The sequence below is a fragment of the Polyodon spathula genome, chromosome 13, assembly GCF_017654505.1.
Source record: "Polyodon spathula isolate WHYD16114869_AA chromosome 13, ASM1765450v1, whole genome shotgun sequence".
In the NCBI taxonomy this organism is placed as follows: domain Eukaryota; kingdom Metazoa; phylum Chordata; class Actinopteri; order Acipenseriformes; family Polyodontidae; genus Polyodon; species Polyodon spathula.
In genome coordinates, this window is record NC_054546.1 from 16,929,309 (window position 1) to 16,944,469 (window position 15,161).

General features: G+C 38.2%; 1 protein-coding gene across 1 annotated transcript in view; it reads right to left on the bottom strand.

The window, feature by feature from the left end:
* Positions 1 to 329: 329 nt before the first annotated feature.
* Positions 330 to 15,161, bottom strand: part of alox5a (arachidonate 5-lipoxygenase a) — a 37,515-nt gene continuing 22,683 nt past the window's right edge. The window contains exons 8-14 of the mRNA XM_041267508.1: positions 7,633 to 7,836; positions 7,182 to 7,268; positions 5,045 to 5,223; positions 4,416 to 4,537; positions 3,736 to 3,836; positions 1,211 to 1,381; positions 330 to 784 (exon numbers count right to left, since the gene is read on the bottom strand). Coding sequence (XP_041123442.1) covers positions 605 to 784; positions 1,211 to 1,381; positions 3,736 to 3,836; positions 4,416 to 4,537; positions 5,045 to 5,223; positions 7,182 to 7,268; positions 7,633 to 7,836 — 1,044 coding nt within the window. The 3' untranslated portion in view covers positions 330 to 604. The remainder of the gene's footprint in view (positions 785 to 1,210; positions 1,382 to 3,735; positions 3,837 to 4,415; positions 4,538 to 5,044; positions 5,224 to 7,181; positions 7,269 to 7,632; positions 7,837 to 15,161) is intronic.

Below are 15,161 nucleotides of genomic sequence, written 5' to 3' on the forward strand. Positions count from 1 at the left end.
AAGGCAGGATGGTAAGTTAGAAAACAAATTGTTATGTTTAATTGTTCATTTAAATACAATGTTTTGGCTATGCAGATGTAGTCGTGCTTCAATAAAACTTAGTTTGTCTTTCATTTTAATACTGATGTTTAAAATGTAACTGTCATAATGACTGCCTGCTGCGGATTTATAACCGCGGTGGTTCTAGTGTTAACATTGTAATAATAATAATAGAAAATACTGTATTTTAACAGAAGTAATTTCTATCTGAACTATCGTTGTTCATTACTGTTAACATTTTGCGTCCAAAAGCAAAGCAAAACATTTGAATTAATCTCACAAATCCTGACTAATCCTACTAAATTCAGCTTCTTTTTATATAATATTGACATATAATCCAAACACAACATGCTTTGAAACTAAAGCTAAATAGGCAGAGTTAATAGATTTTTTTTTTTAAAATGGCCTTAATTTTTAAATCAAGAAAATGTCAATACAATATGCCTACGTCCGATTTGAAAGAAAGAAAAGAAAAAAGAAACAACATTAAACTTCACTTTTAAAGAAGTGCACACTTTCTACAGGCCAGATAATTTCCAGGTGGTTGTTGTCATTCATTCTTCATTTACACAGCAACACTATTTGGGATTCTGTCTGGTGAGAAATAGTAATAGGGGAGCTTCTTATTCTTGTTTCTTTCTTTTATGATGGAGGAGATCTCATCCAGTTTCTTCCTGAATTGCTTCATGGCGTTTTTCACAGGTTTCTCAATGAAATGTTCATCTGGGTACATGCCTAGGAAAAGCTAGGAACAAAGAAGAATCGGTTAGTATGCTTATGCCAAGAGCTTCCCATTTGTATAAGGCACCCAGATATGCCACATTGGACAGAGATATGGCCACAGGAGACTTTACTGAATCATTGAAATGACTGGGGGGAAAAAAAAAATCACATTTATGAATGGGAAGAGGCTGTTCGACCCATTTTCGTAGCAGCTGATTGATCTCAAAACTTTGTAAAGTCAGGTCTTAAAGGATCCAAGTGATTCTGCCTTCAACAACATGACCAGGTAACCAGTACCCTCACCATTCTCTGTGTGACAGCTGAGCCAGAGAAAGGTTTCATAAATACCAAACCATCTTTAAATCAAAGTGCTGTGAAGATCTGTGGCTGTCTGCATGTGTGTGTGATGTGACCCAGCTCTTACTGAAGTCTTACAGAGCAGACTTACTTCGTTTTCCTGGAACTGACTGAGGGCCCACACAGCACCCAGGTGCCAGCAGGAGCGCCCTCGGTCCGGAAGGCTCTCGATGATGTAGTTGATGGTGACCACACCCTTCTCTGTGGGTGGGGGGTGCCTCATGGTCGGGGGAGAGTTCGGAATCCAGGAACACCAATCAAACTACAGCCCCATAATGAGAAAAATCACAGTTATGCATAGTGGTAAAACCTGTGGCTATGCATATGATGTGTTTCCAAGGCTTATTGGATACTCTGAAACAAGAGTTTTATTCGGTAAGCTTAAAAAGGTCCTAAGCGGAGCCATAATCTAAAAATAGACTTCAAAATAGCAGTTGTTATTTGTGTGATGCACCATTAGCAGATTCTGACTTCTGCCAAAGAGATGAGGTTAAAAGCTCACATGAGCTTGGCTGTTTTGTGCTTTGGTTAAAGCTCTCGTTTGGGATGGGTGGGTGACTGTTTACACCTGGTACACATAATAAAGTTAGAGGTATGCTGGTAGTATGAAGATACACACACACACACACACACACACACAATTTTATCTATAACATACGTTTTTTTGGTTACACTTTAAAAGAGCGGCCACACATTCCTATGAATTCCGAAATTCATTATGAATTTGTGGACTTTTTTGTTTACTTTATCTTCCGAACTAGAACATTTTTTACAAAATAACAACAAAACCTGTGTTGTTCAGATGTTACTCCTATGTAATCCTTGTAGTCAGTTTGCAGCTGTTTTTTTTAATTTTTTTTTTTTTTTTCTCAAATGAGTATCTTAACACAGAATGAATTAGAATGTCACACATTTTCATTTTCATTCTCCAGTATCAATGGCTTCACTATGAACAGACTGCTATTAAAAGCATGCCATTTCAATTTCACCATACATTCCCAATATAGTGTAAATATAGCATATTTTAATAAGGTTGCTCCAGTCAGCAATTTTTTTCCCTATCATGTCAGTCGTGTCAATTCAGCTACACTTTGCCCATATTAACCTTTTCTTCATTATTAGACTCTAGAAACCACAGCCGTACATGTTGCTTTATTTTAGATAAACTGCTGCACTTTGCTTCTTGTAGACCTTGCAGTTAAGTTGTTGCTCAAACTAGTTTGAGGAAACAAATATACCTCATGCAACCCAGCTATTTTGGCTGTGTAAAAGTCGGTAGTCTGCAGTGCGGGTGCGGTATTATTTTGCGGTACATGTTAAAACATGGTACGCCGTACTGCGCTTGCCCAGGCATGCACAAATGATTTTACCTCAGAAAACAAGAAAATGCCCATCTGAATGGGGTGCAACATACTGAGTTTGGCCCTTAAATTTTCACAATTCAGCAAATTGATGTGATTTAGACTGATGAACAACAAATTGGATTATCTAAAATTGTAAACATATACCATGTTGTGGGTGAACTAGTTTGTCTTGTTCGTAGTCATTTGTGCAATAGTCAATCACAGCATTGACAGCGTACCGTTTTCTGGTGTTAAATAGGCACGTGTACCATATTCTGATCATGTACCACTTTCTGGCCCTACACCATGTTCTGAAAATCTGTGTCTCCCCATCAAAATTGTCTTCACGGCAGCACAGATTAATAGACTAATCTGAAAAATAGCGCTTCCTCTCCAAACATTTTGGTCAATTATATAATACAACAGATAAAACCAAATGTATGTAATAAAGTATAAGTTAATGAATGTATGTAAAAGGATGCTTATGTCGAAAATGGCAGTTCAATTTTTTTGCAGGCATGTCACAAAAACAAAACAAAAAATGAATCACGCATGCGTAGTTTGTGCAAGTAGATCAGATTTTTAGATAACACAGATTTCCACCAGCTCTTTAGACTGAGGAAAAAAATCCCTGGTTCAACAATATATGTTGTACATGTCTGGTTCCCCCAAATAAAATTGCAACACTTACCTGCTATTTGTTTTTTACAATATTTATACAAGAAGATTCTATAATATTCCGAAAGCAATTTTTTAGTTACAGTGGTTTTATTATTGTATATGCTGTCTAGAAATGCATTATCTACATGTACAAAGGTTTCGCATCACCAAGAATTTTAGGATTTAAACATTTTTTATAACATAATTTATATATATATATATATATATATATATATATATATATATATATATATAGAGAGAGAGAGAGAGAGAGAGAGAGAGAGAGAGAGAGAGAGAGAGAGTAGAGAGTACATAGTACAGTATTTCATGATAGATTTCAAAATGTCACATTTTTCACATTGTCAGTTTTCCGTTAAGTATATGAAAAACTACAAAGCAGTATGTAATTCAATATGTTAAGGTAATATTATTCAGTAGGTTTCATTCCACTTTATGAAGCAAAATGAGTAAATTCCATAGGGAGATGCAGAACCTTTGGCTATAGCTCTACAGTACGTTTCAGGTTGCCTGTCAGGGATACCATAAGAAATTAACCAGCCAGTGAGAGGTTTGACTGTTCTCTCTATTATGACAGCTTCTATGGATAAAGTACCTGTCCGAAATTGACTGCAGCATGCTGTGATGAGGCAGTGAAGATAATCACAGTCAAGTACTCTGTCAGTTTATCCCGGGTCACGACAGTCTTGGGAAATCCTGAAAGAGATTTATAAAATACTAAACACAGGAATATATATAAGGCAAGGAAACTCAGAGAAAGTATTTTGAACTAACTCCTCCTTCTCAAATCCAACTCAAACTGAAAGGCTACAGTTCTGTCAGATTACACACTCATGAACCTGAAGTTTTTAAGATTAAGGGTTAAATTAAATCTGCAGTGTTTTCTATGAAAATTATAATAAAATAAACTAAATAAATTCAATAGATTTGAACTATTAGTCTACCACATTCTTTCCCATGGTTCTTCATTCCTTACCGGTTTTTACTGATATTCTCCCAAATATTCCCTTGTTAATCTTGGTCCTCCAAACACAGTACCACTTGAAACCAGCTAGTAGTGCAATTCATTTTTCATGCAGGTAATATAAACCAGTGGGTGAAGAATGCCTTGCAACAAACAGACTGGTGACCAGTTATTTCATTAGCCCATCCAGTCACACATCATTAACCCTGACCTAGATTCTGGGACACATAGAGCTCCTCCACTTAATCCCTGTTGCTGAGGATACCCATTCTCCCAAGTGGTAAGAAATAATAAAAATCGATAAAATATACCTAAATCTTCATTGCCGTTGAGTCCAAAGATGCACACATCTTTAACAAAAGCCTGGAGTTCGACATCTGTGCTAACTGTCTCATCGCTGTCATAATAGATGTTCACAACATCTGAAACAAAGCTATTGAGAGAAGAGTAAACAGTTTAGAAATTGAATTATAGGATCTCCTTTTGTAATTGCTATGGGACCAGTAGATTTAGCTGCATTACATTGTAAATATCATTGTAACTCAAGTACAGTGGAGTTGCAGAAGAAGATTGTTTTCATACTAGTGGCAACTGTAATTTAGAGAATAGCACTTCCCATAACTCATGAAAGGGTCAGTATGGTTTAGAATGTTAGCAGTTCCATAAGAACTTAATCAGGGTGGCAGTATTTCATTTCAAATGATTTAACTGATGACGGTTAGCTGAAATGTTTGTCAACTTGAATGGACAAACTGTTTAGTGAATGCACTTTTGTGTTACAGATATTTTAAACAGCAATAATGGACAACAAAGAACATGTGGGTGTGTGCATCATTTCCACCTAGCATCGCATCCCTCATAGCCTCCAGCTACAACCGTTTGTTTCCATATTGCTTATTTCAGTGACCATACAGCTGATCTGATTGATACTCCACTGTACCTCTTGGTGGCCTCCCACACCATATTTCCATCATCCCTATAAAAGTAATACGGGAGCTCCTCCTTGCTTTCCATGCCTCTCATTCGTATTTCTTCAGGGAAACAGAGAGATGAGAATGTGAAATGTTTCATGGCCCTCTGCACTAGCTGAACATGTCCTCCACCACCTGTAGCGTTTGCCTGAAAGTGATATAAACGTACTGGGCATTAATTCAAGTTCTTGTATCCTGTAATATGATGGTCATATTGAGAAGCTACGAGCTGAGTCATCCATATCTTCATAACCCTCAGAGGGTAAACCTATACAAGACTAAGTCAAGCAGACAAATGTTCTGGCTCGTGCTTCTTCAGTGTACATTGTACATGGAAAAGCACATGGCTAATATTCATAGAACGCAATACAGCCCCCAGCTGCTGCTTTTAAAGGAATCATATCGGTTAAAAAATGAGTCAAAGGCGCTCCCGAGTGGCGCATTCGGTAAAAGCACTCCGTGTGGAGTGCAGGATGCGCCCTATAGCCTTTTGCACTCCCGAGCCAGCGCAGGGGTGGTAGCAGTGAACTGAGCTTAAAATACAATTGGATATGTGAAATTGTGAGAAAAGTGGGGTAAAATGAATTGGCAATTACTAAATTATATAATTATATAATTAGTCAGAAAGCTCAGGAGAGTATTTTCTTTAAACAAAACAAAAAAACAAAAAAAAAAACAATTCTGATTGTATGAATGTAAAAATATGTGCAAACTAAAGCATGATGATTAAAGGCCAACATCTAGTACTAAACCCAAAACATTTAGCTACAGCTATTGCCACAATTTTTGCATCACCTACAATTTTAGGATTAAGACAGAATTGAAATAAAAAGTAAATATATGAACATATATGCATGTATTTTATTTAACATCATGTAATCAAAGAAACTACAAAATTATGTTGCAAAAGTATACCGGAAGCCATAATAAAAGCACAGTGTTTCGTGTTAAATTTCGAAATTTGCATTTGCATTTTGCAGGATATTCAAGAATCGTGGCATTGAAAACGGTTATGAAGCTGCTTGATAAATTAAGAGGGATTTACAGCTGAAGATGGCGAATCTTAAAAGCAGACAACATTGGACAACTATTTTTAAAATTGTGCTTGATTATTAAATGTAATTGCAGTATCAAGAGTTTACTTTTCTCTAAGGACAATTGGTAATATAGTAGGCTATATTGTTGCAGAGTAGTTTTTTATTTAGTTTATAATGGTTTATTCTTGTATTTTGTTTAATAAACAGAAATGTAGCGTCTATCTCAGTGATGTTCTCTTAAAACACATATTTCAGTGATGTGCTTTCTTAAAGTATGGTGTATATAGGCTCCATATAAATAAACTTAAAATTAACTTGAAACGGTGGCTTTCTGCTTATTAACAACGTCGGTTTTTAACAACTTTTGGCTGGGAACCAAGGGGTTGATAATAAGAGGCCCCTACTATAGTAGTACTATCACAAGACCGACACGGGTGGAACCCTCCATGTTTATACGTTCACTGTAGGCTCTTTACTGATATCGCCACTGTCTAGGCATCAACAGGAAGATATAAGTTTGGTCACGTTCACAAATAGTCGATCAGTTTCACTTGAAAGAATTGTAATGTGAAAGCAAACACATTCTGGTGCAATTATAGTTGTGAAGGTGAACTTAAACTCGCTTGGAGAAAAAAAAAAACATTTGTTTGATATTTTTCAGTGTGAAACCAAGTGAAGCAAAATTGCAACATTTTAGTTTGTTTGCAGGTGGATTCTGAATCGCATCTTTATGAACGAACTAGGTATGAAAGAGCCATACATTAGCGGTAATGATAGTGACAACCACAGAGTAATCATCTTTCATGATATTCAGCCTAGCAAGGGTAATGTTAGGCTATATAAACTATATAGAAATTTGTTCTGTTTGATGACAGTGCACATATGCAACCTTATTTGATATGCTTATTTAGTAAATACACATGTAAAGGTGGTGTTACCCAGTAAAGGACCAATTCTCTAGGATTATTGCCTTAAGCTTTCAATTGGAATATGCTTCTGTGTCCAGTACTGCACACTCTACCGATGCAGCGCCAAACAAAGAGCAGGCACTAAGTGGTGAAGTACTGACCTTATCAAACAGGCCGCACTCACAGATCAGCTGCTCCCGAGCCTTGGTGTTGATCGCTATTGTAAATTTCACATGGGGAAGAATCAGCTGTGAAAAAAAAAAACACATTTCCATTTGCACCACTACCACTGTTCAATGGGCATGCCTCGCTTCAGTATTAAAACTCTATATGTATCCAATAAGAAAGATATATGCTGTACTTTATGATGTTGCAGTTAAATATCTTTGGAAAACCTTTCCATAACATTTTGATTTGCAATCAGGTATTAAACAGAGGGCTAACTTCAAAACAACAAGTGAGCAAATGTTTGTCCAAATATTTGACTGCAGCACTGTTAAAATAGCATATATTTTTCTACACATGGGTTAACCAAGTAAATTACAGTACATGGTTCCAATAAAATTAGCTGCTTCAAAACTTGTAGATGGAGATACCCTAAGAAAGCAATACCTTGAATAGGGGGTGGACGGCTGGCAGCTGGCGGTACATAGCTATCCCAAACACTTCTGAAATGAGATGGGTGCGCAGGAGGTGGGTGACAGTCTGGTGAATGTGGAAATCTGAAGAACGCACCCAGATTTTCGCCAGCATCCAATCATATTTCTCATCACTGGGCAGGTAAATGGGATTGTTTTCTCCAGGTGTCTGGGCCAGCTGTTGAAGAAATGAACATGGTAACCATTGCATTTTCCATTTGTGTAAGTGGGTTGTTTTCCTTTTGTTTTAGTTTTTTTTTTTTTTTTTTTGTATTACAGTATTATATGAGGTGCAGTTGCAGTATTACATGAAATCTAGATCTCCCTGGCACTTTTGGTTGTCTGGTGTTTTTGTGTTCGTGTCAAAATGGAGGACTCCACAGGCCATTCTGAAGAACAGATTGCACATTTACAACCCCAGCCTCTGAAGGGCTTAGAAACAGAGCTGAACCCTTGATTAATGAGGTTTATATATATGTCAGTAAAACCATTATTCAGTATTTTAAAGAGTGTGAAATAACTGCTTGCTAGGCTATTTGTTACAGTTTTGTTTCAGAAAGGAAGTTCAAACTTGACTAAAAGCTTTCAAAATAAATATTTTGAGTCAGCTATTTTTACAAACCAAAATACTAATTTCACAAACATTATAGTAGGCCTCTTGCTTCCAACCGCATAATTTAAGAACTTGTCATTCAATAACACGTAGAGTAATTGCAGCTAACAACATAGTTCAAATGTCTCAGCCATGCACATTCATTTATTATGTAGGTCTCAAATGTGCAGTTTGGAAAGAAACAATTTAATAGCAAACCTGTTTTCATTTTAAAACATATCTGATACTGCACTAGGTTAAAGAAGTTTCAGTTTACAACCCATGCCTTTATATTGTCTTGCAGAAAGTGAAATTGAACCCACTCTTCACTGGCTTCTTTCCTGTCCATAACCAATCAGTTACTTCCCTTATTGACTGACGTGTTTTCAGCTAGTAACACATTTTGATCCAGAAGGTAAAATGACCCAGGAAGTTCAACTATAAACAAATAACCTGAGAAACTGAGCGCTTCCTTTAGCCTAAAGCCATACCAATGTCATGTGTAATGAAAATACATGTGCACTATAACATTAAAGAGAAAAATACCCCTAGAGTCTGCGAGAGCAGGGGCGGAAGATGACTCAACTTTGTATAGCACTGTTAACCACAGTTCGCAGGATATCAGCACCCCTGTCATAGACGTGAGGAGGACTTGTGTGGATACAACTAGTGATGAACCTAATGATCCTTGTGAACCCGGTCAGACGAACCAGCATAAGAAAGAATAGAACCTCAATGGGCAAAAGCCTGGAGTTAAATGGCCAAGAGCTTGTGAAAAAACTGCGTGGAACACAGTAAACATGGATCTCTGTTTTACTTTGGAAAGGTTAAATGGAACAGTTGAAAAGAAGCTGGATAAATTTGGGGACATTATCTACGCATATGGAAGCAAAAGATTTGGAATTGAAAAAAGGAAGGAAAAAGTACAAACTATTCCTGGAAAGTCAAGACGGCAGCAGGAGATTGAATGCTTAGTCAGAGAAAGGAGGCAGTTGAGGAAGCAATGAAGAAAAGCAGAACAAAGTCAGAAGGAGGGACTCAATCTCTTACAAAGGGTTATAAAAGATAAGCTTGCAACATTGCACAGAGCTGAGCAGCTACAGAAATGCTACAAAAAAAAAAGTGTGTGAGAACTAACTTTTATAAAAATCCATTCAAATTTGTAAAGAAGATATTCACTAGTGAGAAAAATGGCACACTAAAATAATCTAAGTTTGAGCTGGAGAGATATTTGGAGGAAACATAGATTCAAAAAGGCAGGAGCCTATATCAATTCCTTCAGATAGCCCACCTATCAATCCACCCGAATACCAAATGGAGGACTGTGCACCTAAGTGGAAAGAAGTAGAGCAAGTTGTGAAAAAAGAAAGAGTGTCATCATCTCCAGGGCCTAATGGAGTTCCATACAAAGTGTACAAGAGTGCTTCCAGAGTTCTATGAATCCTTTGGAAATTGATGAAAGTGGCATGGGAAAGATAGGTTGTACCAAGAGCATGGCATCGAGCAGGTGGAGTCTTTATACCAAAGAAAAAGATTCTACAAGCATCGGTCAGTTTTGTCCTATTTCCTTATTAAACGTAGAAGGCAAGATTTTCTTCAGCATTATTGCTCAGATTGTCAACCTACCTATTAAAGAACTGCTTCATTGACACTTCAGTACAAAAAGCAGGCATTCCAGGTTTTCCAGGATGCTTAGAACACATCAGTGTAATCTGGCAACAAATTCAATCAGCATAAAAGGAGAGGAAGGAGCTCCATGTGACATTCTTGGATTTGGCTAATGCATATGGTTCAGTGCCACATGAACTTCTTTGGACAGCATTTGATTTTTTCAGCGTACCGATGACAATAATATAGGCAATGCCTAGAAGTTGGAATAACGTTAGGATGTACCATTTCTACACTGGCTTTTACCATGGCAATGGAAGATATTATTAAGGCATCAAAATGGGTAAGGGGAGGAGAGTGCTTGGCTTCTGGAATGCCACTACCACCAGTTTGAGCATAAAAGGATAACGACAACAATGACTACAACAGTAGGCTGCACTAATTGGTTATTGGGCAAATTAACCAATAACATTGAATGGGCATGAATGCAATTCAAGCCCACTAAATCAAGGAGCATCTCTAGAATTAATGGTAAAGTAGTAGATAAAAGGTTCTACATTTATGGTGAGGCAATACCAACAGTGTCCGAGTAGCCAGTGAAAAGTCTAGGGAGATGGTACGACGGGGATCTAAAGGACATAGTTTGTGTGGGAGAAGTTAGACAAAAAGCAGTGGGAGGGTTGAAGAGCATAGACAGCAGCACTTTACCAGGCAAACTGAAACTCTGGTGCTTTCAGTTTGTGCTACTGCCAAGACTGCTGTGGCCACTGACTGTGTACGAGGTTTCCTTGACAACAGTTGAGAAGCTGGAAGCTTTAATCAGTTCATACCTCAGGAAATGGTTGGGAGTTCCACGTTGCCTCAGCAGAGTGGGACTTTATGGTAAAGGAATACTGCAGCTACCAATCTCTGAGTTTAAGTGTGCCAAAATCCGATTGGAAATGACATTAGTAGATTCACGCAACAAATGCATAAGGAAGGCAGCACCTGTGTTGAAGACTGGAAGAAAATGAACGGCAAAGAAAGCTGTGTAAGATGCTAAGGCTGCCCTTCGAATCAGTGATATTATGGGGCAAGTTCAGCATGGAAAAGGAGGTTTTGGTCTCAGTTCAGCTCCTCCTACATGGCGCAAGGCAACCCCAGCAAAACGGAGGAAGCTGGTAGTCAATGAGGTGCAAAAGCAGGAGGAGATGATCAGGTGTGTAAAGGCCATTTCCCAGGCCAAGCAGGGAGAATGGATGAGATGGGATAGTGTGGAACAATGCAAGATCGGATCGCAAGACCTATGGACAATGGAACAGAGCAGGATCAGTTTCCTCATTAGATCAGAATATGATGTTCTCCCATCACCACAGAACCTAAACCTCTGGGTGGGTGAGGATCCCTCATGTCCTTTGTGTTCATCACCTGCATCATTAAGGCAAATTTTGACAGGATGTAAGGTGGGTCTTAGCCAAGGACGGTTTACTTGGTGCCATGACCAGGTGCTGCAATGTTTGGCCTGCGATGTTTGGAAGACAAGCGTAACCTGACCAATAAGTTGCCACCACTTCCATCAAAGCATTACACACAAAAGACAATATTCCTCCATCCAGGAGAGCAACCACCAAGAGTGTTAAAACCAAGCATTGCCCAGGACAACTGGAAGCTGCTAGAGACTGGAAGAAGCTGGCAGATGTTGGTCAACAGCTTATTTTTCCAACTGAGATTGCCACCACTAATCTTCAACCAGACATTGTCTTGTGGTCTGGATCAGCACGCCTTGTTCATCTGGTAGAGTTAACAATGCCATGGGAAGATGCTAGGGATGAGGCGTATGAGGGGAAGAAACTTTGTTATGCTGAAGCGGAACAGCGAGGATGGAGAGTCCGAGTTTAACCAGTGGAGGTGGGTTGTCGAGGATTTGTGGCACACTCTACAACCCAGTTTCTCAGAGATGTCGGGTACAGTGGCCAAGATTTGAGTCGCACAGTGAAGAATTGAATCTGAAGCAGCAGAAAGGAGCAGCAACTGGTTGTGGTTGAGACTGAACGATTCTGGATAGGGATCTCAAGCACAATAGAAAAAGCAATGCTGATGTACAGGTAAGTAAGCTGGGCTGAGCTGAGTGGAGGATGGAGGGGGGTGATGCTGGGACGCCATAATCATTGATGAGCCCTCTTGAGGTGTCGTTTGCTAGTCAACGAAACACAGAGGATGGAAGGTAGCCCACTTGAAGACCCCAGAGATGTACCCTACTTAGCTCAATCCAGACGGTTGTCATGCTGATACGCTGGGGGGACTGCACTGGATTGATCCCCGGAGCCAGCATCACAGCCGTTGTGTGTGCTGATGCACTGGGGAGGCAAAATGAGCTGATCCCTGGAGCCAGCATTACACTTCAGCAAGCAACATCAGACAGAAGGATATCTACATCATCACATGGAAAACAACGCAAATGGATGGAGATGCAGATGGATCACATTAGTTTACTGAAAAGGTACGTCTTAGTTGGTGCTTATCTTGGCGAGAGCCAAGTTCAAATCAGCATGAAGTTTAACATCTACTCTCATGTAATGAAAATCAATCTTGTGTTTCTTTCAAAACCATACGTTTGAGACCTTTGTATCTAGTGCAAAATGTATGGGATTATTTTGTCAGCTACAATTACTTTAAAATGTGCTTGTCATAGGTATTGTCCAAGGCACTACAGTATTACACTACTTAATTTGTTCCAATCTGAACCACCTTGCAATAATTATAAAGTTGCACAAGCAATTATCTTGTACCATGTTCTGGTGGCAGACAAAATCAAAGACATTAAGACTATCAATATTAAAGTAAAAAAACTGAATAATAAAGTAAATAGCGGTAATGGTTTTCAAGAAGAGACTTTTTACTGGGCCGTTTCACCAGGGTCATTACATTACATACAGATTTTACCACAAGGTTTTATAAAGGCTCCAAATAAAGTACACAATACTATTGTATAGGCTTGTAACGACAACGATAATAAACAAATTATTTATCGATTGGGACTCCGCAATAACAAATCCATAATATTTTAATGAAATCGAATATTCCATGAAATTAAAAACGTGTCTTGTATATATTAACTTTGTGTCAAGAACATAGTCTGTGTTGTTGCTTCTAAAAGTTACTGAGAATTTGCGTTTCTAAACAAACACAGGATGGTGATGATGCAGAGATCAAGACAAACCTGCTTTGTTAATGTATTTTATACATATTATTTTGTTTTAAATCAGTCCCAACTGTAGCCATCTGTCTTGAGCGAAACTAATAATACTTAACATTACTATGGTTTTTTTTTTGTGTGTTTTTTTTACCTTTTTCATTTTGAAGCCATGCACACTATCCACAACATTTTCGTTTTTGATTGCTGTCTGTCTAAATGCCGCTCGATCCTAGCTCGACAAATTTTAGCCTTTATTTTAATTGCGGAATAACGCAGAAAATTTTTTATTATTATTATTTTTTTTACTGTGGAAAATTACAGGAAAGCGTAACATAGCTGAGGTAAGGGTTTCGAGTAATTTGTTACTTGATATGAATGTAATATATATAGCCAGAGAGCTTTATTGAAATCGATCGTATATGATGAATTTAATTTTTAAAAAATTGTAAGTTTTTCTTGTAATTTGAATTTTTTTACCTTTTAAATACCTTGGCTGTTATTACAGAAATATGAAATGAATGTTTGTCGCTTGTGGCTATTGTAATTTTGCCGAGAAGATCAGATGATCAGATTACTTCCGTTATAGTATAGGTCATTGCATCTTCACCATAGGATAAACAGAAATCCATAAGTTTTACAAACAAATGTCTGTGATTAATTGTTAGTCCTATTATAAATCATTTTATTTAACAGATCTTGCAAGAGTCTTGTAAAGATCACGAAAGCATAAATGAGAGAACACAAAGCAAAGGAGAGAACACTACTGAATCTGAATCATTTCCTTCAGCAGGGTGTAGAGATATGTCAGATAGAAGTAAGGTGACCAGACGGGGTTGCATGGTGGTTTTTGTATGCAGGTGTTGCATGGTGGTGTGTGCATGCAGGGGTTGCATGGTGGTGTGTGCGTGCAGGGGTGGCATGGTGGTGTGTGCGTGCAGGTGTTGCATGGTGGTGTGTGCGTGCAGGGGTTGCATGGTGGTGTGTGAGTGCAGGGGTTGCATGGTGGTGTGTGCATGCAAGGGTTGCATGGTGGTGTGTGCGTGCAAGGGTTGCATGGTGGTGTGTGCGTGCAGGGGTTGCATGGTGGTGTGTGCGTGCAGGGGTTGCATGGTGGTGTGTGCGTGCAGAGGTTGCACGGTGGTGTGTGCGTGCAAGGGTTGCATGGTGGTTTGTGCTTAGAAACTAGACTATCAACAAAAACTGGGCTGAATTCAAAAATTATCTAAAAATCAAAATGGCCCAAAATTTGTGACGTTATCTGAAAAGCAAAGCGGCCCAGAATTTGTGACGTAAATGAAAACCGGGGCAGTCTATATTTAAAACTGTGATTACATTTGAGATAAACTAATGTATCCTGTAACAAAACTACAGTAGTGTATATATTTGATATTAAAATACATTGCGCAAACGATTATAGATATATGCTATTTGAAAGAAAAAAATACACCACTACAGAAAAAAAACAATTCTTACATTCATGCATAACAGGATAATTCATATAAATAAAGTAATAACCCATAGTTTGTTATATTAGTATAGCAAAATACCATATTATATTTTAATTGAAAGGTTGTAGAAAGTAGATATCTCGCTCTCTTTCTCTGATCGCGATGTTAAAAATGTCTGCAAGCTTTTCCACTTGTGTGATGACATATTCATGTGACAGACATGGACCAATCAAAACACGAGATTGTTATGCGGTTCCATCCCAAAAACCAGACCTGTGTCATATCTCAATCAATGACAATGAGAAAGCAGCTCCTGACAATCTGAAAGATTCCCTCTGCATTTTACATAATATAAGCACAAGCATTAGCGTAAGGAAGATTACATAGCATTCCTTTCAAGTAAAGAAGTGACAACGTTTCATTTGAATCTTTTTGTACCTAATCCATGTCTCAGCCTATACTGTTGACTCAAAAAAATAAACTCCAGCCAAGATCAGCAAAGAAATTAGCCTTTCATAAAATGCATAGTTAATTTAGAAGATGCTTTCTCACTAATTGGTACCAAAAAATGGAATAGACTGGAAATGTCATCATGCAATTAACATGTTTTTAACACGTTCCTTTCTGTTTTAAGCGATGCCCGTCAGCTTCCAGCATGTTGAAGGGGGAATTTGGAAGTA